The sequence below is a fragment of the Osmerus mordax genome, chromosome 1 (assembly GCF_038355195.1).
Source record: "Osmerus mordax isolate fOsmMor3 chromosome 1, fOsmMor3.pri, whole genome shotgun sequence".
Classification (NCBI taxonomy): Eukaryota; Metazoa; Chordata; class Actinopteri; order Osmeriformes; family Osmeridae; genus Osmerus; species Osmerus mordax.
This window is the reverse complement of record NC_090050.1, coordinates 12,369,068-12,392,208: the sequence shown is the minus strand read 5'-3', so window position 1 is coordinate 12,392,208 and position 23,141 is coordinate 12,369,068. Positions and strand designations below refer to the sequence as shown.

Here is a 23,141-nt window from a genome sequence, read left to right as displayed (position 1 = left end):
CAGCAATTCCACATCCTTCCTTCAATGATTGTTGTGAACTTTAGAGAAACTAAGGCAGTGCTAAATTAACTGAATCTCCCCTCGTGTTCCTGCCGCAGCCTGGCTTGTACATCCGCATTCTATGAGGAAAGCAGGTGCAGATTTATTTTTCTGTATCATAATCTGCAGGGATGGGAAGTGCTGAAAATGATACAGAAAAATAGTTCTGTATGTGCTAGAAGAAGAGACTCAGCTTTGCAATTAAAGCTTTCAATGAACAGATCATTCCAACAACTGATTTGTGTGATGTCTGTCAGGAATGCAAGATCCAGCTGCCATGCTATATCAGACAGTAGAGAGGTGTACTCATTTCTTGACTCGAAGAAAACGATGCAGAGCCATTCCTGTACCTCAGGGCCCAACATCTAGATCATACAGGGAAGTATATGGTTCTTCTGACCAAGGAGAAGAAGCCCTGGTCCCCCCCAAACGCGAAGTACAGTCAGGCGGCGTGTTGTGAATAAAGTGGAACCTGTCTCTTTAAGAAGACGCTCTCCTGTTGCACGGGGAGGCAGGCCGGTGATTTTCCACTCATGCTAATGTATAAATGGTCACCCATTTTAAGAGACAAAGGTCAGAAAAAAAAACCTTATAAATAAAATTTACCGCTGTAATACCCTTATTCTACATCCTGACGCCACACAATAGTTGAAGGGACCGCTCGCCTGTAAAGGAATAAAAGGAAACACAGCAGGTAACGGATCAAGCCACCTCTATTACAACATCTATTGCCGATGCTGTGCGCTCATTTAATTTTTTTAATTTAAGGTAGTTCAATATGTTATTGTATGTGTAATGTTGACTGATAAGATGATTTGCATTACCTTCAGGACATTTTGTGAAATGTTTCATTTTTATTTCCGTATCAGTTCTCCATTACATTGTATCATTATGATTTTGTTGCATCCATTATTTTAAACATTCCTAATTTGTGTATAAGAGGGATGAGGAGTCCTATCCGTGTCATCGTTGGTTTTGAATCAGAGGTACGCACATGGCAAATAATGTCTATGACAGCTTCAATTCTGTAGATAATTCTCCTTGATTCGGAGGTGCTTACGCATACCCATCAGTCACATCACCAATAACTTTGACGTGTCCGTATTATGTTCTTTTGACATACATTGTCCATTTGCACACTGGTGCTATGCATTCTGTTCGTCAGTTAAGCTACCGTGGCGACAAACTAAACCGGGAAGTAGCTTAACCTAGATGGTTTGAATCTAAGTTATCTGCGCGTCATTCTCCAACGGTCTAACATGTCCATTCATGGCTCGTCTGCGATGTTTTTAATTGTCTTTCAGTAGAATACAGTACATATCCCATAGGCTATACAACCTTGCCAGAAATATTCCCATAATTTCATTATTTGCCATCTCTTGCCCAGTTTCTGTTTAAGCACGGATGAGGGGCTGGTGTCAGTGATGGCTTTCCCAGTTACATAAATAATTGAGTCTATGAGGGTGTGAAGAGAGATGTAGTGTTCGTGGTTACAGTACAAGCTTGAGTAGGTGAATGTATGACTGGTATTTCCCCGGTTCCTGGGGTATTAAGCGGTGGCGTGAAAGACATCCCTGAGGCTACCTCCATGGTAACAAGGACGCGCGCTGTAATTTGACAATCGGTGAAATCTAACTCACACACCTCAACCTAATTAGGCTACATATTGGCTATTATAGATGTCCTCTCTCAAATGCGACGGCGTTTTTTTATTCATATGAAATTCATATAGCCTACTTGTTTGTTCATGACGCAGTTGAAACTGTCTTCATTGCTTGATGATCTGTGGGGCCGAACCGAAGACGCACCCCCTCGAAATCAAGTCTGCGAGTTAAAATTCGAGGTCGACCTGACCGTACAGCGTGTTTGACTGTAGTGATGTCTCGGCCAGTGACGGTGTACTGCATTTTGCATCAAACTATAGGTTTGTTGGTGGTGAAATTAGCTAGTGGCGAAATAGCACAAGACTGAGAGAGAACGCTGAGTGTTGTCGCCAAAGATAAAATTGGCACAGCGAAGTGACAAAGGCATTCATCACGTTATGACGTTGGTGCGCGCCCTTGAAGATTGAAGCAGTAGAAAGCATTGCTCAACATAGTGGTTTCAAACAGAGCAGTAGCCTACAGATATGACTTCATGCAGATAGCTTACTGATATGGGGACTGTAGCCTGCACTATATGCTGGCAGTGATGTTATTCATGTGAAGGTTGTTCAGCCTTGTCACTTTGCCTCTAAGGTTTTGGTCCAATTTGCCTCACCCTTTTCCTGTCAACACGTTAGCCACAGATGTAGCTAACTAGATAGCCAGTGAAAACGTGGTTCTATTCCTGTCCGCAAGCCTACACACTTTAAACCAGCCTCTTGTTAACACAACCCCCTCTGTTAAGGCTGTAGGTGAAGCAATGAGCCATGGGCAGATCTTTAAGCCACAGTCTCCCACATATCAAGTCAAATGACCTCCCTTTGGACCAAATGAACACATCAAAGGTCTAAGCATAATCTTGTCAATGAGAATTTGGCCGGGTTTAACTACCATCCAAATAATGAGATTCCAAAAACCTAATTTAGCAACATTTAAAGGTTGTAAGGCATTGGCCAGTGTGATTTATTGCAATGTAGATTGAGCTGCTTGGCTGATAATGCATTTGTACACCAGACCCACGTTAACAAGTTAACATGCTGCTTCAGGAATGATAATCCCAGTGCTGCTTAGTTTGCTAATATTGGAATTAGAAGAACACCAACCTCGAGGGCCCTTAAGGCTGCCATTCCTCCTCTTCATATAAAGGACATGCAGTCTATCTCCCAGCGAGCCCCCCCCCCCCCCCACCCCCAAGAAACAGCCAGTCTCCTTCAACCCTCCCATGCTCTACTTTCTCTTTAACCTCCTTAAAGTCTGTCTCTCGTGCTCCCCTCACAGCCTATCTCCCATCCTCCGACCCTCAGTCTACCCCCCCTCCTTCTCCCCTACAGCCTACCTCCTCTCAGAATCTGTCTCCCGTCCTCCTCCTCCATTCTCACTCTACCTCTCCTCCTCCAGCCAACATACTGTCAGAACTGACAGAAATCACTCACCAGCCAGTTAAACATCCCATAATAGTGTGTTTGGCTGGAGAGCTCATGGCTATGTGCCAGCTGGGATGCAGTTTACGTGGTCTTAATGAGTCCAGGCACGGTCAAATAGGCACGTCTGAACCTAGGCTGGTAGTGGAGACGAGGTCCAGAAAGGTGTCAGTGTGTAAAAATACCATGGCACTCCTTGGGTTTGGGTCTAAGGAGAGGGCAAGGTCTATTTTCAGAGCGTCTTTGGACCTTGAAAGATGCAGTCGTGAATCCCCCTCTATTGTGTGTGTGTGTGTCGCTGTGAATGAAGTGGTTCTCTACTTTCATCTATATTTTACGGCCTGGTCTATATCCTTGCTGGCTTGCTGCCCCACTAGTGCATGTCTGATATCATGCATGTGGTACATTATTAACCATTCCTGAACCACTGACCCAGTTGTCCCCTCTTTCGGGACCAGGAGAGGTTAAAGCTAGCTGTTTCTCAACCTCAAAAATAAGTGCACAACTTACAGAACTACATGGGGAGTCAGGTGGCTGAGCGGTTAGGGAATCGGGCTAGTAATCTGAAGGTTGCCAGTTCGATTCCCGGCCGTGCCAAATGAGTGTCCTTGGGCAAGGCACTTCACCCTACTTGCCTCGGGGGACTGTCCCTGTACTTACTGTAAGTCGCTCTGGATAAGAGCGTCTGTTAAATGTAATTGTATGTATGTAAGTCATAACATGCATCATTTATATTTCTCCAGTGTGTCTGGACACACCGCCTGCGAGAAGTGTTTGTGGTGTTGCAAGTGGTGAGAAGACTCTCCCCTAAGTTATTTAGAAAGCAGATTTATCTTTGTTGTTATTAGTATAACTACCTAGCTAGCTATGTAGTAAAGTTGGTTTGGAATTGCCAGCTCCAACTGAAAGGTCTTGAATTTGTACTTGTCTTCCTGGCCTAATGAATTAGGACCGGTATTCAATCCCAGGCCTTTCCTTTAACTGGGAACTGTGTTGTTATTGAACACTTGAAGACTGCTGTGAACTTGAGTGTATATGATCCAACAGTCAGCTGATCATGTGACTTGACTGGAAAGTGAAAGTCAGAGTATGAACACATCCCAGTGTTTGCTCACTGAAGATAGGACTTGTAGTGTACACACACACACACACACACACACACACACTGAAGCTACATCTATGCTTTGGGTTATCCTCAGTTACACAAACAGAAGCCAGACTGTATCTCTGCTTAGAGGCTGATGCACAGTCCAGGGTTCTGTCAGCGTATGTGTCTTGAGCCTCTTCAATTGTATCAGTCAGATAGGCTATCAGGTTCAGGGCCAGACCAACTGTGGGCCCTTTATGGTGCCTACTGTAGTCCATACAGTAGAGGAATGTGTTATGATAGAGAGAGAGATGGAAAGAGAAAGGGAGAGAATAGAGTTTTAATGTGAAAGCCCAGTGGAAACAGTCTCTTAAAATAGGGCCGTTATGTAAGCGGCCTGAGCCGCACGTGTCCCACAGCCCTGAAGTCTCCCTAAGCTGCCTGCCTCTTTCACACGCGTACACACATACATACATACATACATACATATATGCACGCACTCACATACATGTACGCACGCACACATACATACGCACACACTCACATACAGCATACACACGCACAAACACACACACATACACACATGCAAAACAACACATGTGAGTCAGTTGGGACTTGAACTTCAGGAGTAGCAGAGGTGGTTTGGACCCCAAGGATGTTTTACTGCGGTTGACTCGGGAAACGCAGGTTCAAATTCTTGCCAGCGAGCCATAGAACATCCAGCTCATGAGTACAGAAAAGTACCGGTGAGGGTAAAGGTTACCAGACTCCAGTTGATCCTCTTAGGATGCCAGACTGATGCTGTCCCCTCCTGTTTGGGTGCTTGGAGGAGGAAGAGAAAGGATTGTGAAGAAGGCTGTGTTTATTACAGGAAACGTTAGATGTCTTATCAGATTCAGCCAGAGGCTCCCAATGTTCCTCATCCTTTAACACACACAGACACACAAGCTTATGGAGCTTAACCTCTTGTGGTCCTGAACACACACAAAACCAACAGACACACACAAACACTAAAAACACACTCGCTTGACCACAAGCTTGAATTCCTCCACTTTCCTGTCTTCCGTCAGCCTGAGGGAGGTCCTCACTGTTATACTGTTGACACATATGCAAACTTGGTGATCACAGATCATGTTCTGCTATAGGCTGTTGGACGTAATTGCATCCTGCACATTTGAATCTGGGAAGTTCATCCAAGGACATGTAAGTCAATGTACTTCCGGTTTTGACTGCGGAAGAGGGAAACCTCTGGAATCAGGTGGCTGAGCGGTGAGGGAATCGGGTTAGTAATCCGAAGGTTGCCAGTTCAATTCCCGGTCATGCAAACTGACGTTGTGTCCTTGGGCAAGGCACTTCACCCTACTTGCCTCGGGGGAATGTCCCTGTACTTACTGTAAGTCGCTCTGGATAAGAGCGTCTGCTAAATGACTAAAAATGTAAATCTGCAGTGTGCCATCGTGCCAGATGTGAAATTCATCAATAATGACGACCAGGAATGTACATCTAAGAAACATTATACCCGAAAAATCTCACCCAATAAGCATGAGCCCTCCCATGGGTGTCTGTCCTGACCAGAGGAAGCAGCTACTGAGGCCATCATGATACCAGTTAGCTTCATCAACGCTTGTCTCTGCGTGTTATCAGGAAGACAGCTGGCTAACAAGCCACATGCATGTGCTGTAACCAGAGACAGGGGTGTGAGCACCCAGTGGAAACTTAGCAAGGTAATGGTTCCCCTCCAGATGGGCCCTGCTCATCCCAGCTTCACCCTGGCCTCTGCTTGGCTTACCTGGGCCGCACCTGATATACTTGGCACCTGTCTGTCTATCTGACTGACTGCCTGTCTGCGTGTCCTGAAGTGTCAGAGAGTGGAAAGTTACCTGGAGTGTGTCACTCCATTCCAAGAGGCTTTACCCTGTCAGAGGACAGGGTTTATCTGCCTTAGTTAGTGGGCGTGTCTGGCTGTGAGCCGTGGTTGGTCCATGCAGGCTAAGGTGACCCGAGGAAGAGAGAGTACGATGAGATTCGAGGGATGGTATAGAGAGGAGAGGATCAGACACAACACTAACCCAACGCTGCCATGAAGGAGATGTAAGTAGAGGAACCAGGGGAGAGGGGATGTTTGTCTGGGGGGGGGGGGGACCAAAGGATGTCGAGACGAGGGGGATGCAGTGACTGGGATTCGTTAACCCAAGGAAAAAGTACCAAACAGACAGAAGACTCAGACAATGGATCATGGACTTTTCCGTACAGTCAGCTCGGTGTGTCATAGGGCTTATGTAGTCTATAGATAGGAAGGACAGTGAGTTGCGCTTAAACAGAGCCAGGGTTATTGGTCTTCTGTACTGTTGCTTTACGAGACACATAGATTACACCTATACAGATTTTGACTTCTGGCTGTAGCGTGTCTTCCGTAGGTTGAAAAGCCTATTTTTGATGGTCTTTTAACTGTTATCCTCTAATGGCGATTAAGTATGGAATGTCTGTACTAGTGCATCTGCTTGTACATGGTACAGTATGCTGATAATATGAGTTGTTAATGGAAAAAAAACTAAATGATGAGGTCATTGACTTCAGGTACAGAGAAAGAAGGATACTGAGAAAGTGTCCCAAGTCTGACCTAAGCAGTCTTCCAGGAGTTCACGTAATGGAATTAAACTCATTAGCCTACTGGCGGGCCTAAAATTAGCTTGCAAGTTAGACTACTGCAGGGCGCAAACTATCCGTAACATAATCAACTAGCCAGTTGGCCTACTGCAGCAAGGTGTTACAAGCTGGGCATATTGGCCTACTAGACGACATACATTAGTCATCCTTGCGGGCCTGTGATGTCAACAGTGACATGGACAGGGATGGAGAAATGACGGATGGAGGGATGAAAGGCCTTGGGTTGACATTTGCCGACGACAGCGAGACCTACAGTATGGCACTCAGAGAGTTGGCATGGCTCTCTGTCTCTCCACATCTCTGTCAGAGTGTCTGGTTCCGTAGGATGAGGTGCACTAGGAAATGAGCCGCACGTTTGAGGGACATTTAATGATATCGTAAGATGAACTCGAGAATTCATTTCAAACTGTCTACGTTGCAACATTGTGTTTGATCTAGGTTGCATATAAAAGAATAGCACAATGACAGGAAACGTGCTTTCATCATGCCAGAGAACAGGCTGATAGACAGGCAGAGCAGTGCTTAGTAGTTGAGGTTGATATACAATCTTAGTCCCAAGTATAGCCCAGCTCATATGGCTCTGGTAGCCAAGTTAGACACACACTGTCTTGGATTACACTCGGCGGTCGCACCACATGTGTAAACGCATCGTAAATCTCATGCCTACAGGAAATGCTCTGAGAATTTGCTACCAACAGGAGTGACTTCAAGTAGCTCACAGACGACGGTTTGTCTGTAACTCCCACACGCCCACAGCTCCTCTGGGGAAGGGAGCTGTCCAATGTTTGGCGGTCCAAAACAAGATGATGTTATTGGCTATTGTATCTCTTTGAGGGAGACGTAGTACGTAGCTCTCTGCTCGTAAATCGATGACACACTCAATCTTCAGGACTTTAGAACCAAAGTGATTAATTGTCAATCTCTGTCTGTCTCTCTCTCTCTCCCCCCCCCCCCCCCCCCCCACAACCCCTACAGCATGGCACAGAAAGAGAAGCTGCAGTGTCTGAAGGACTTCCATAAAGACACTCTGAAGCCCTCCCCAGGCAAGAGCCCGGGCACGAGGCCCGAGGACGAGGCGGAGGGAAAGCCGCCCCAGAGGGAGAAGTGGGCGAGCAAGCTTGACTTCCTGCTCTCCGTGGCCGGCGGCTTTGTGGGTTTAGGCAACGTGTGGCGCTTCCCTTACCTCTGCTACAAGAACGGTGGAGGTGAGGAGACTCGTTAGTCACTCAGTTGTACGTGTCAAGAAGTGTGCGATAGTCGTGTCACTTCCCGATCCTGTTGAAACGAAATTCAGTTTCTCTCTGTCTGTCTGTGTCTCTCTCGCTCTCTCTCTCTCTTCGACGTCTCTCTCCCTCAGGTGCATTTCTCATTCCGTACTTCATCTTCCTGTTTGGAGGGGGACTTCCTGTTTTCTTCCTGGAGGTGGCGCTTGGGCAGTTCACCTCCGAGGGCGGCATCACCTGCTGGGAGAAACTCTGTCCCATCTTTACCGGTGAGTAACATGGAAATGGTCTCTACTGCTGGGTAGAAACACCGTCCTCTACAGGAGTTCATTCTCTGTTTTTCTGAGGAGGGTTCAAATGTCCTCTCGGCACTGTTTGAGGATCCTTTATATCTTTCTCAACCTTGTGACGAGGGATGTGACGTCAGTGTCTGGCCTGCCACCAGACTGGGATGACCTTGTTTTGATTCTAGTTGCTAGGATACCAGGCCCTATTTTGACTCTGGTTGCCAGGAGCCCTTTGCTGCAGATCCATCCTTTTCTCCTTTCCTCTCTCCTCCTCTTTCGCTCCTATCCTTCCTGCTATCTACCAGCTGATTTAATGCTAGAATTATTACTCTCCCAAACGCACATACACACACTCACACACACACACACAACTATCGTTTTTTGTATCTACCGACTCAAAGGATTCTGAGCTGTAGCTTCATGTACCGTAAAAAACGAGGTCTGTGCACATGCCCAGTTTTTTCTTTCTCTTGCACCACCCTCCACACACACAAACACACCCACATGGGCACATACACGTACAGAGGCACACACACACTCATACAAGCTCCCAGAACCCTTGAGACTTGGCCGTGAACAGAATGTGCTGAATTACATGTTGCCATGGTAGCAGTGCAGGAAAACATCTGAGAGACCTAGCGATGAGATGGGAGTAGTGGAGAACGACATTCACGAGTTGCAGAGATTGATGGAGGGGGCACTCTGTTAAACAAGACAAAGAAAATGGAGATTCCAGTATTTCATTACAAGCTGCCTCTGCTGAACCGCAAATCACTTAGACCCGAAGATGGATATGTCTAGGTTGTTTAAAATCTGTGTATCAACCACCCACACAACCACACCTTATACTTCTATCTTTTGTCCCTGCCAGGTATCGGCTACGCCTCCGTCGTGATCGTGTCTCTGCTCAACATATACTACATCGTGATCCTGGCCTGGGGCCTGTACTACCTGTTCCAGTGCTTTCAGCCTGAGCTGCCCTGGGCGCGCTGCAACCAGCCCTGGAACACCCCCAACTGCGTGGAGGACACCATCCGTAAGAACAAGACCCTCTGGCTGGCTGCTAACGTCACCAACTTCACCTCCCCAGTCACCGAGTTCTGGGAGTGAGTACCCTTCAGGGCTGCTGCCAAAGCAAGCGGCTTGACGCAAATTCATAAACTGAAAGGCAAACGTGCACGTACATACGCACCCCCCCCCCACCCCCCCCCCCCCCCCAAATCTTACAAACGCCACACTCTCTCTCTCTCTCTCTCTCTCTCTCTCTCTCTCGTGCACACACCCAAACCATGTAGAGCCTTACCTAAAGTCAGCCTTTCTCCCCTCCCAGGCGTAATGTGCTGTCCATCTCCAGCGGTATTGACGACCTGGGGCCCGTCAAGTGGGACCTGGCTCTCTGTCTGCTGGCCGTCTGGGTCATCTGCTTCTTCTGCATCTGGAAGGGAGTCAAGTCCACTGGAAAGGTATGCAACCAAACTGCATGCGCACTTTGGATGGTTTTGATTGATGCTCACGATACTCTTAATCCCAGAGATCCCCACCTACAACCTGGAGGTCATATAAATGGAGTACATTTAGTAACTTGGTCTTCAGGCATGACCAGGCTTGGCTTGGGCATGTTGCTCTATTCACATGGAAAGGCAATTACCCAGTGCATATACCTTGAACTTGACACATTGATTACAACAAGACACAGGACACACCCTCTGGTTGTGGTGTGGCTTCACACGCTCTGGCGACCACTGGTTCCTCCCATGCTCAGTCCTGGGTCTGGTTCCTTCCATGTTGTTCCACGCTGTCCCCCCTCCCTCTCTCAGTCCTGGAGATGGTTCTATCCTGGGTCGTAAAGCTGTTCCTCAGCCCAGCCATAAACTAGTTTAACTGTAGACCATGAAGCCACTTCCCTGGGCTCAGGCAGGCCTCAGCGTGTGGAGCACCATTACTACCTGAGTGGAACAGCTGTAAACAAACCTCAGACACGACACCACAACACCCCAGAGACCTTAGACGGCTCATTCGATCCCAGACTGCAGTTTCTTTTTTTTACTGCTTTAAATCCCCCATATTGATTGGTCGGGTCTGATTCATGTTTTGTGGTGACGCTAGGCTGCATCTCATTCTGCAGCCCCTATCCCTTCCCGGCCAAGGCAGTTGTGCCTCACAGCACGCTTGACTGCTTCAGCTACAGAACATTTTTCAGATTTACAACAGCTCGATCTGAGATTTTGATCATTTATATATTAATCATTTGTTTATTTATCAAATATTTATAGATGCATATTTGACGATAAAATGTATATATCTGGAGGAACTTCTAAGTTACTGGATAGCGTGAAGAGAGAAATAACAGGATGTTGTGATTCTGGGTCCGGTGGCTGATAGTCTTTCCTCCCTCCCTCCCTCCGTCACAGGTGGTGTACGTCACAGCAACCTTCCCTTTCCTCATGCTCATCATCCTGTTGATCCGTGGCGTGACGCTGCCCGGCGCCTCCGTGGGCATCAAGTTCTACCTGTACCCAGACCTGGCTCGCCTCAAGGACCCCGAGGTAGGTGCCCCGGCCGTGCCCGAGCACAAAGCTGCCAACGTGGCGTCCGTCCCCATACGGGTCTGAACCTGGGATATGTGGTCAAACGGCGCAGCAGTCCTTTCCCATAGCCCTTGCTTAGCTGTCAGCCTGTCTGTCCTCCCGTCCCCAGGTGTGGATCGACGCGGGGACCCAGATCTTCTTCTCCTACGCCATCTGTCTCGGCGCCATGACATCCCTGGGAAGCTACAACAAGTACAAATACAACTGCTACAGGTGAAGGCCGCTGCTGGGGGGGCGGGGGCGGTGGGGGGTTGGGGACGCGTGTTCCCTGTGTGTTCATTAACACCCTCCATGACATATGTGTGACATAGGGACTGTTTGCTGCTGGGAGCCCTCAACAGCGGTACCAGTTTTGTGTCTGGCTTCGCAATATTTTCCGTCCTGGGCTTCATGGCACAAGAGCAAGGGGTGGACATTGCCGATGTGGCAGAGTCAGGTACGAGGGTCTCTGTGGCAGTGATGGTGGGCACTGCTACTTAAAATCAAACAACTACTACAGAACTTAGTGGAAGGTCAATCCAATTGAGGAAAACCTAAGAGGAACACAAATTTGAAAAGGCATTTGAATTCAGATACGGAATTGAACACTTAAAGACGGCACCAGATATGGCAGTATCGGCAATCAAACACTCCTTGACGATGAGGATGATGAGGATGATGATGATGAATAAGCTCAGCGATCCAGTCTGTTGTCGTGGCGACAGTTGGATCAGGCGGGAATCCTAGCTTACAATGCTTACAATGAGAAAAACACGCAAGGCGATGCTTGGACTGTTTTTTTTTTTTTTATAACATTTTGTATACTCATTCTGTCCCAGAACTGGAAATGAAAAGTTAATGGCTCACTGGGTTAGTTCAAGCAGATGTGGCAGAGAAGGAAAGTTTCAGCAGTTGGGAAGTTTCAATATCCCCTTTGTAACAAGATTTAAACCACCTAGCAGCATTTAAACCATCTCCTTCCGGGCTGTTTTTTTTCTCTCGACTGATTCTGAAATTTCTCGACTGTACAACGTTCCACTGTGTGATTTCCTCTGTGAATTCTATTGGCTTTCTCAACCTGTACCTCTGACACTGACGTATTACTGTACTTCCTTCCTCCTGCGTATGCAGAGGTGTCCTGTTACCGATTGGCAACACTTGGAGGATTCTACCGGTGATTTTACTATTAATAAGAAAATCATCTTCTTACATTTTCTAATCCTCTATGGATTTGTCAACACACACTAACACACACAGCCAAATCTGTCTCAGGTCCTAACAGACTGAGATCCGGATCTCTCCTGCAGAATTCCAGACCAGCAGCTCTCTGGAGCTAAGCTAGTTTAGCGCATTCAGCTACAGGCCCAGTATACCTGCTCTACCTACTCTACATACCCTGCGTCAAGCCACTTTTAGGATGATACTGAAGTTATCTAGACACACAGGACAGAACTCAGTCTGACTGCTTTAGTTTGCATGTCTTCTGTTGTGAGGGGCTAGAACCCTGACAGGTAAGCTTTAGAACATCTTAGAGCAGGTGAACAGGACAAGTAGGTGTCCAGCTGACCAGGTAGACAAAGTAAGTGGACAGAACAGGCAACCACCCGAGGTAGTGTAGCGAGGTCTGAGGGGTAGGAGAAGGACAGGGAGAGAGAGAGAGACAGAGGAGTGCAGTAGCTTAGTAGTAGTCATGCCGTGTTTGGTTGGATGCCTGTTCATGGTGCACAGCTCACCCTACAGGGCGAGTCTCCAACCCTGCTCCTGGAAAACCGCCTTCCTGTAGCTGTTTTTGGTTGTTGCTGCAACCCCACTCGCCACCAACCTGGCTCCACACAACCAGCTAATAATTAGAATCAGGTGTGCCACGTTAAGGTTGGAGCAAAAACCTACAGGAAAGTAGATCTCCAGGAGGAATCTTGGATAACCCTGCCCTACAGTATACTGCTTAAGACATGTTTGTCGTTCTCCCTGCTTTGTATTGAACTTCTGTTGAACAGGTTGCTCAGTGTTCTTCGATCGCTGTCAAGCTGAAGAGGGAAAGGCGACGTATGTTGCCTTCACCCCTCTGACATGTTACACATGTGTTGCATACATGTTTTGCTAGCTGTGATATCACGTTAATCAGACAGGGCCATGTGGAGCTAGGGGTAGCTCACGTAGCTGCTATAGGAGAGAGGGCCGAAGGAGATGCCCATGTTATAGCACCCAGAGCCAGACAAGCAAGACGATGGCTCAATAGAAATGCATTAACAGTCTCGGCCAATCGTAACTTGTTATTCCCTTGACTTCATGCCATTGGATCAAAGACAGATGTAGCTTCTACACATTCTGACATTCCAATTTGGTCTGTGCTGTGATTGGGCGCATCCTGGCGGCACAGACCAGATGAGCCAATCGACTTGTGCTAATTGCGTCTCCCCCCACCTCCCCCTCCCTCTGTTCTTCCCTCCACAGGCCCAGGACTGGCTTTCATTGCCTATCCCAAAGCTGTCTCCATGATGCCCCTACCAACCTTCTGGGCTATTCTCTTCTTCATCATGCTTCTGCTTCTAGGCCTCGACAGTCAGGTAGGTACACACACACACACATTCTACATATGAAAGCCAACATTTTCAAGTTTGAGTGTGTATCTAATACTTTATAAATAATCCCCCCCCTCCCCTCGTAGTTTGTCGAAGTGGAAGGACAGATCACATCTCTGGTAGATCTGTATCCATCCTTCCTAAGGAAGGGTTACCGGCGGGAAATCTTTATAGCTATAGTGTGCTCCGTCAGCTATCTTCTTGGACTCTCCATGGTCACCAAGGTAACCACGACAACCGTGTACTCAACATGATCACATGTTCCTGGCCTCGGCGCCAGCGCATTCATGCGGGGCTGTCCGTGACCTCACACCCAACAACCTGCGTGGACCTCTGACCTCTCCTCTCTCCCTCTTCTGCAGGGTGGCATGTATGTGTTCCAGCTCTTTGACTACTATGCAGCCAGCGGCGTGTGCCTTCTGTGGGTTGCATTCTTTGAATGTATTGCTGTAGCCTGGGTTTATGGTAAGTCGGCTGGGGGGCCGTACTTGGGGAAAGATTGCAGCTCCAGACTGCTGGTCTGGGCGGCTTGTCTCGTGTGTGTGTGTGTGTGTGTGCTGTTGAGGAGAGCCAAGGGTTGTGACCTGCGTGTAACGCCAGCCTGTCCTCCTCCTCCATCCATCGTCCAGGCGCTGATAACTTCTACGATGCCATCGAGGACATGATTGGCTACAGACCCAACCCCTGGATGAAATGGAGCTGGACTGTGATCACTCCTGCGCTCTGCGTGGTGAGTCTCCTCGCCGGTTACTGCTGCCGCTTAATCTGTTTACGGCCAGGCTTAATCTGGTTACGTTACAACTTAATCTGGTCGCACGACTGGTTCATCGCTTTACGCGTCTTGTCGTTCTGATTATGCTACTAGTCAGTTTGGATTGGATTCGCCTGTCATGGTAGATGTCTGGTGAGAAGGTGGGACTAAGAGACCAAGTGTCAGTTATAAACTGTTGCTAATAAACTCATTCTTGGCTTGTCTGGAAATAGCTTCAATGTGAATGAATGACCCCTTTGTTAACCACTAGGAAAACATTAACTAAAGCATTCATGCTGAATCTTAACTATAGTCTGTCTGCTATCAGTTAAGTACATATTTACCAACCCCGTTAGTATCTATTAACCGACCTCTTTAATCCGGTTCTCTTCCTTACAGGCCTGCTTCGTCTTTTCATTGGTCAAATATAAGCCTTTGACGTACAACAAGATCTACGAGTATCCTGATTGGTCGATCGGAGTGGGCTGGACCCTGGCCCTGGCCTCCATGATTTGCATCCCTATGGTGGTGGTCATCAAGATCATCCAATCGGACGGTCCACTCATCGAGGTGTGTGCCTCTCCCCTCCTCATGGCTCAGTAGTGCGTAGTGGCACTCTCCCCTGAACCCTCCTCTACTCTTCTATCAGACGTCTCCACTGAAAGCCATACCTTGATAACCTTAATGATGATCTCGCATGAAGTTAAACAGTTACTCTCTTCTCCCCCCCCCCCCTCTCTCGCTATCTCTCCTCACCCCCCCCCCCCCTCTTCCTCTCTCATTCTGTCTTCTCCCTCTCTCACCCCCCTCCTCTCCCACTGTACCACCCCCCCCCCCCCTCCCCCACAGCGTATCAAGGCGGTGGCGGCCCCAGTGCGCGGCGGAGCGAGCTCCCGCCCGGCGGACCACAACCACGGCAAGAGTGGCGAGCTGGGCTACCCCTTGGACCCCAACGGGAACAAGGGCCTGATGAAGCCCACCCACACCATCGTGGAGACCATGATGTAGTAGACCAGCCTTCGCTCTCCGTGAGAGGACCCCGTCCCCACCCCCCGTCCCCACCCCCCCCACCTCTCCCCTGGCTTTCTATGTGATAGTTTAGAGTGCTACCGTACCGCTAGGCCCCAACAGTTTACATTGTGTCTGCACTACGACTCGCTTGGGCTCGTTTTCTACACAGGAAGTTACATATTATGGTTTTTCTGTCCATGTTTTTAATATTTTTTATTCGACTATTGTTATTATTATTATTGATATTACTACTATAATTATTATTACAATTGCCGTAGTTTTTAGAAGAAGAGAATTTTTGATCTCGGACGTACACAAAGCAGTACCTTTTTCGAAGTAGATTCGTACATGTTATCTTTCTAACTCCTATCCTGTAGATAATGGAATAACAGTACTCTGTTTTTGAGGTGGCATTTAAACAACAAAAAAAGACTTGTACCTACAAAGGGCCATATATACCAGTAAGACTAAATCTGTAACGTGTTTAATAGTAACATATGAATCTGTAGCTGTTGGTAGAAGGAGCCTCAGGCCCTGCCTCGCTCACTTCCTGTCTCTGTTTCTGTAGGGGTGCTAGTGAGGTGAGACTAGTCCAGTTGGTGTAGTTGTTCTTATTATTGTTGTTGATGTTTGTCGTAAACCACCGCTGACTGTAACTCCACCAGCTACAGAGACCACATCACCTAGCGGGGCTACAGTGTTAGCCAGCCCCTCCCCCCTGTGGTACAGTCCAACCCTGTCATGGTATGCTCCATCCTTGTCTGTGTGAGAGATGTTAAAGATCTCTGCAAAGCGGTGCACACATTTTCATGTCTTGTGTTCTAGGCGTGTTCTACTGGAGGCTTGTTTTACTGTAGGGCATATTCTAGGCATGAGGGTGTATAGCTAGTGGTTTTATCATGTGACTTCTCCCTTTGTGGGTGGACCAGACACACACAACATCATGCTGGTAACACCAGCACCATCTTCTGACAGCATCAAGGTTTTTTCCATTAGCTAACAACATCAGAGATGCCCCAGAGAGTGCGGCTTTTGGCCTACAACATCATAAGACCAAGTGATTTGTACACATTTATGACATCACTATGACATCATGACATTCTCCCATACACTGCCCCTGATACAGTCCTTAGTCGTCATGCTGACTCCGCTCTCAACGCTGACAGTGTTTGCTGCTCACCCCCCTGCTCCTCCCCCCCCCCCCCCCCCCCCCCGACCCTCACACACCACAGGGGTTTAGAAGGGCCTCCCCCTTCTGCCTTGTCACACTCCCTAAGATCTCTTTCCTCCTGTTCTCCCTTCTCTCTTTCCTCCTCCTCCTCTCAGCTTCACCTGAGCCCACAAAGTTTCATTTGAGGGAGGGGTGGGAAAGGATGCTTCTGATGAGCATTAAGCATGCGCAAAAGCGACACACTCGCTAGCCCTACGTTGAAATGTGAAACTCACCTGGGGAACTGAAGCTGTAGTCAGTTACATTCATAGATACACATCTATCATTTTTTTTCTAACGCAAGTTAATTCAAATGTCATGTTTTATTTTTGATTGTTTTTCAATCACATTTGCCTTTTGTATCCAAATATCTTGTGTCTGAGTCATTTGTCTGCAGTGGTTCACCTCTGCAACTGTTTAATCGATTAAGCTGCAATCTGTAATGTGCAATATACTTTTTAGAATAAGAAGTATTTGTTTCATTTATTTTTTGGGAAACATGTGGTACTAACTTTGAAATGTTTTGAAAGTTTGAACCTGCAAACACATTGGAGAAAAACATCAATGCAATTTTCAGGGGCCAATGAAAAAGCTTAGACAGTGATGTACTGCCATCACAACCAACCAAAACGTTCAAAGCAGTAGCACTGCCTGGCGCCCCCTAGAGGCGTCATCAACTCTCTAACCCACCCACTGAAGCACGCCAGTCACTGGTTCACCAGGATAGTGGTGATCCCCACCATGACCATATCAGAATGGAAGGGGCCTGGTAGACAAACATGACTGGGGAGACACTCTGACCATATCTCCACAAAGCAGAGAAAATGATATGTAAACTACACATGTAGTTAGTGCAGCTGTGGCCAGGGCTAGGCTAAGGAGCCCTCCAACTTTATCCCTGAAAACCAAATGGCACAATATCAGACGAGAGTATCCATATCCACCACTCTTAAGATGCCATTACCTCACCTATCCCAGACTAACTCAACTCTTCATCCAAGGTTAACTCCCCTATCCCAGACTAACTCCACTCTCCATCCAAGGTTAACTCCCCTATCCCAGGCTAACTCCACTCTCCATCCAAGGTTAACTCCCCTATCCCAGGCTAACTCCACTCTCCATCCAAGGTTAACTCCCCTATCCCAGGCTAACTCCACTCTCCATCCAAGGTTAACTCCCCTATCCCAGGCTAACTCCACTCTCCATCCAAGGTTAACTCCCCTATCCCAGGCTAACTCCCTCCCAGTCCATCATCCAACCCAGGCAAACCTCACCTATTCCATGCTCCTCTCCTGCAAACACAGCACATACCAGCCCCTCCTTTCGCAGAATGTATTAGGATAAATCTTTTCAATTCGCAGAGAAACATTTGTAAAGAATTTGAGAGTTTTTATTTTTTATTTCTATGGCTAACCTGTAAGCAGAATAATGTGTATTTAAACAGGTTTTACAAGACGTAAAACATTTTTATTTCTTAATAAAAAAAATATCTTTGAAATAAAGCCTTTGCTTCTCTTGACGGCATCATCAGTGTGTGAAGGCCACAGAGCAGATAGAATGCACTTTAACCCCAATCCCCCCCAACACACACACAAGCACACATTGCTCTACTGCCTCATGTCTGCTGGTGAACCCAGGAAGTAGTTAGGATCACAACCCTCTGACCCTTCCAAGACAGGCCCACAATGCACCATCCTGGTGGAATCCCTGCTGGGTGTTTGAGCCTGCTTCATTCGTCCCCAGGGAGGGAAATATTGAGTTAGTCAGACTCCGATTAGCACCCTTGAGCCCAGTCATCTGGGTCCTGTTTGCGTGAGGTCCATCAGGAGGCTGTGGTGAGTCTCCATTTGATGACCTAGCTCTGCTGGCTTCAGGCTCCAGTAGGAAGGAGAGGTGGGAAGGCTTAGCAGGACGAGGCTGAGGCAGGCAGACCCAGGGCAGAAGTGGCCAGAACACTGGACTCTGCTGCATCTGTTTTCAAAATGAAATCCCAGGCCCCACATTGAACAGATTAAGATTTGGGACTGAGGCAGTCATTTAGAAACCATGGAATCGAACCCTGGTCTCTCATTGGGGAGACTGTAGCTCAACTTAACTGTGCTGCATTGACTGCAACAACTTGGAGGCACAACTTGGCCCTCTAGTCAGGAATTAGTCATCTAAAGAATGGTATTTCAGCCCATTGGAGGACAACACGTGATGATAAACTCCTCACACTCCCCAAAGCCTCCTGAACCTCACGGTTATGTAATCCAGCCGTCACGTTGACTGGCCCAGCCGTGAGGGGTGTTGGTGGCGGGGAGAGGGGGGCAGACGGCAGATGCTGGTGACTGTTGATCTGGCTTGGAATGAGCATGGCTGACAGGTGCGGGCGAGGGGGGTGGGGGGGGAGGGAGAGAGAAGCATAGAGACCAGCTTCCTGACGAGCATCAGTCAGAGAGGAAAAACTAGACGTCTTGTGTCCCATTTGAGGGCCTTCTGGGTGAGGCAGCAGGCCCCTACCACACAGACACACACACACACACATCCTTCTACATCCCCATCCCTCTCCACTCCTATTCCCTATGCCTCTATGTCCCAATCTCTGTCACACATACCTCCAAACACAACGCCCCATCCACCTCCAACCAGACGCCACCCTCCAAACCTTCTTCCTCCTTCAGCACTGTAAGACCAAACTGAATCCTGTGGCAGCGCTACATTGTTTGTGGTGATCCTTCTTTTGGTGCAGTCGTTTCATGGTTTTTACATTTATAGTGAATATAAATATATTCATATTTTAGTAAGTATCCTTTGCTTTGACAGGTGACATTTGTAATTTGACAAATTTGTGAGGGAAAACATAAATAAATATCTTTAAAAAAATTAAGTGATTCTGTCGTTCTGTGGGAGTTTGATATTGTGATACTGTGATGACATTAGAACATGACAAAGGCCCACACCCCCCTCACACAGATACACACACCTACGCACACCAAATAGATCAGGAGGTCATCGTTTTGGTCCAGTCTTAAAGGCTCTGACATCATAAGGAACAGAATCCTCTAGACGGTGATACAAAATATACTGTATGCCCTACAGTCTAAAACCAGGTGAGTACCAGCCACTGGTCTGCACCTCTTTGCATCACCAACTGTCTCTGGAGGAGGGGATCCTCGCTTCATTACTCCCCTCAAGGTTTCCTCCATATCTTTCCATATCTTCTTTGAGGGTTCAGGTTGGTCATGGGTACTGATCTCTTGGGTATTGGTGAAGCTGTCTGTGACATTGCTTGTGAAAAGAGCTTTACCAATAAGTTTAATTTTATTGGACTGAACAAATATACTTAAGTCCAATCAGATGACGCCACATATTCTGACCATTGTCAAAACAGGTTACAGTGATGGAGTAACCTTGTGTGCTGCTAAAGGTCGGTGAAGACAGATAAAGATGACTGATGGCTTACCAGGGGTTGTGTTGGCTCTGGGATGGCCATCTTAAAATAACTCTTCCACAGAAAAGGTTTCAGTTTTCCATTCTCTCTCTGCCAGCTCCTTCCAGGAATAGACTTTTACTGCCTCTCTGTTCTGGTTTAAGAAGTTATGTTCTGGTTTTCCAGAATCTGTGAGAGAAAACGACATGGTGCAGATGTGACGGTATTGGTCCCGTTCCCACAAGCCTGTTCACATATGTTGCAACCCCACTGACATTTATGAATGTTTTGAAATCGGACCGCAAAGACAATACACTCCCGAGAACCCTTCTCAGCGCATCTCTCCTGAGCCAGGAGGTTCCCCAGAGGGATGGGCCTGGGGGTGGGGAGGAGGGGAGGTGGGAAAGAGGGGGGTGGAGGTGAGCAAGGGGGAGGGGGGGGGTCACTGTTTGAGGATGGGGGCTCTGTGGGTTTCCTGTTTGCAGGCCTGCTCTGCTCTCCTCAGCTCTCCTGAGCATTTCCCTCTAATGCCGAACACACTCACACACACCCTCACATTCACGTACATGCAATCATACCATCACATACACACTCAAACACGCATGCTCATACAGACACACAAGCATACACACAAATACACTCATGCACGCACACAGAAATGCACAAAAATATGCAGAAAGAAATTTCCCACCACAAATGCACTTACAAAGACACACACTCCATAACACGTACTGTATACGCACACCCCTTCACACAGGCATATGGAGTCAACAGCAGGAAGTGAGTAGCATAGCTAGCAGCCAGGTTCCTGTGGTCAAAGAAAACAGAGAGACTCCTGTCTGCCTGCCTCTTAGTCTACCTGCATGGCTGGCTGCCTTCCTGTCTGTCTGTCTGCCACCCTGCCTTCCTGCCAACTGGCCTGCTTGCCTTCCTACCTGTCTGCCTGCCTGCCTGCCTGCCTGCCCGCCACCAACCTAAACGTGCATTCAGAAAACCTCAAACCCAACCCAATACTTTGCACGTAGACCTATCAGTTCAGGATCTCTAACCGTCAGAATGGGATTTCCAGAGCTGAATAAGAAAGTGCAAGTACAGTGTGTTTGTGTGTGTTCACTTCTAACCTGGGTCACCTCGATCCCAGTTGGCTTCAACCCAAACCACACAGGCCAGTTGGTAGGATCTCTTCTCCTCTCAGTCAGCGAACAGTCCCGATCCCTCTCTAGCGACACAGCCAGGAACGCAGACCAAAAAGCATGGCTTAAAAGTAGATGATTCGCTTTATTTTTTTTCAATTTGACTCTCTTTCTTTCTTGTACTTCTCAAAAAGAGAAGCATTAGCAGTACGGTGTGTTTCGTTTTTCATACAAAATGAACAAAAGAAAAACAACAATGAAAAAATCACTGCCCATGTTTCCTTCACCTGAGTCGGCGTCGGCTCGCTTCTGACTTGTGCTTGGATCCTTCAGCGGAGAAAAGACCATATAAAAATACTATACAGGGAATAGAACTTTAGACATTTGAAATTACATCACATACCAATGCATACATACAGTAAACTGACCATTAAAATGCATAGGGATGAACACTCATACAGGACAGCATAGCAGGCTGCTTTGAAACTCTTTTTTTTGGCCACTTAGTATTGTGTAGAAAACAGAGTCCTCTCTTTTTCATGGAATACATACAGTACATGTTACATACGGTAGGTTACATACAGAACATGTTACACTATGTCCTGCAGAAATGCTGCACATCCAGAGGATCTCTTTTGGAAAACAACAACTAGCTACTCAGGAAGGGTGGTGTGTGTGTGTGTGTGTTTGTCTAGGTCTGAGTTTCTGTATCGTACAAACATGCAGCTAATCCAAATACGTGATTAGACCTGAACACTATCAGGGGCTTGGCGTTCTCAGAGACAGCTGAGAGCTGTATCAAAAAGAAAGAAAGAATGAAAAGGAAGAGAGAGAGAGAGAGAGAGAGAGAGAGAGAGAGAGAGAGAGAGAGAGAGAGAGAAGAGAGAGAGAGAGAAAGAGAGAGAAAGAGAGAGAAAGAAAGAGTGCGTTGGAGAAATATTTGAGAGAGAGGGAGGGAGATTAAAGAGTAACAGGCTGTAACAGAGAGAGTATATAATTGTATGACTAGCAGAGAACAGAGGCTTGGTTGTTCTGCAGTAAACTCTGCTAACTCCTGAACAATGAGCTGCCTCTTTCTCCCTGCCAGCCGTGCTGAGTGTGTGTGTGTGTGTGTGTGTGTGTGTGTGTGTGCGTGTGTGTAAGTACAGTAGGTATGCATGTGTGTGTGCATGTGTGTGTCAGAGAAAAAGTAAGAGAGTGTGTGTGAGTGAGTGAGTGAGTGAGTGAGTGTGTGTGTGTGTGTGTGTGTGTGTGTGTGTGTGTGTGTGTGTGTGTGTGTGTGCAAAAGTACAGTATGTATGCGTGTGTGTGCACATGCCCTGCTCTCCCCCTGAGGAGTGTGTTATGGGGAGGTATAATGGACTGGTAATTGAGTGAGAGGGTTTTGGCAGGAACAGGGCAGCTCTGGGACAAAACAAATAACTTCCAAATAGACTTTAAGAGCGGGAAGGAATGTGCTGACCAAGGAAGGAATATGGGCTAAAAATACCTGGATAGTAAACACACACACACATTCTCAAACGCATACATGCACACACACATTCTCACAAGCACGTTCTCACACACATGCCCAAGCATACCATTTCTCAAAAACAACCCATCAGGTTGACTTCTCTCCATGCTAACTGTGTGGGAGAGAAAAATATCACGTGGAGACATGTTTGTGCATGTTGGCATGGTGACTGTACATGTGTGTGAGGGTGTCCTATCATAGTCCTCAGAGGTGAGCTGGGCTCACTATGGTTACAGCTCACACTGTGCTTCTCTGTCTGTCAGGAAACCTGGGTAAGAATCCTGGAGAGGAGAGGGGATTGTGTCCTTCCTGTTCATTAGATGTGGGGTCTTGGTGCTGCACAGTTTCAGGATGAGAGGCAGAAGTGCAAGTCTGTGTGTGTGTGTGTGCATGTAAAGAGCACATCAGGGAAACTTAACCCATGGTAAGCCAATTCATTTCATCAATATCTTGTTTAGCCATTCAACATTCACATAGAATATCATCTCTCTCTCTCTCTCACACACACACACACACACACACACACACACACACACACACACACAGGAAATAACTTCACAGCAGCTTGGTTCTTCCATAGCCACCCCACCCCCTT

At 47.4% G+C, this 23,141-nt stretch overlaps 1 protein-coding gene across 1 annotated transcript; it reads left to right on the top strand.

Moving 5' to 3' along the window:
- The first annotated feature begins 597 nt into the window (after positions 1–597).
- On the top strand, positions 598–17,990 carry slc6a6b (solute carrier family 6 member 6b). Its single transcript, XM_067239917.1, has 14 exons — positions 598–733; positions 7,833–8,062; positions 8,215–8,349; positions 9,239–9,473; positions 9,698–9,830; positions 10,779–10,913; positions 11,065–11,168; positions 11,267–11,391; positions 13,389–13,501; positions 13,603–13,740; positions 13,879–13,981; positions 14,146–14,246; positions 14,667–14,837; positions 15,117–17,990. The coding sequence occupies exons 2-14, from the start codon at positions 7,834–7,836 to the stop codon at positions 15,273–15,275; spliced, it is 1,881 nt and encodes a 626-aa protein (XP_067096018.1). The 5' UTR covers positions 598–733; position 7,833; the 3' UTR covers positions 15,276–17,990.
- Positions 17,991–23,141: the final 5,151 nt, after the last annotated feature.

What these genes read in the sequence shown, in the direction of transcription:
- slc6a6b (XM_067239917.1), top strand. Translation starts at nt 7,834, where the DNA reads ATGGCACAGAAAGAGAAGCTGCAGTGTCTGAAGGACTTCCATAAAGAC. An exon ending in TGCTGTAGCCTGGGTTTATG is followed by an intron (nt 13,982 to 14,145) that starts GTAAGTCGGCTG and finishes TCCATCGTCCAG; the next exon opens with GCGCTGATAACTTCTACGAT. An exon ending in CGGACGGTCCACTCATCGAG is followed by an intron (nt 14,838 to 15,116) that starts GTGTGTGCCTCT and finishes CCTCCCCCACAG; the next exon opens with CGTATCAAGGCGGTGGCGGC.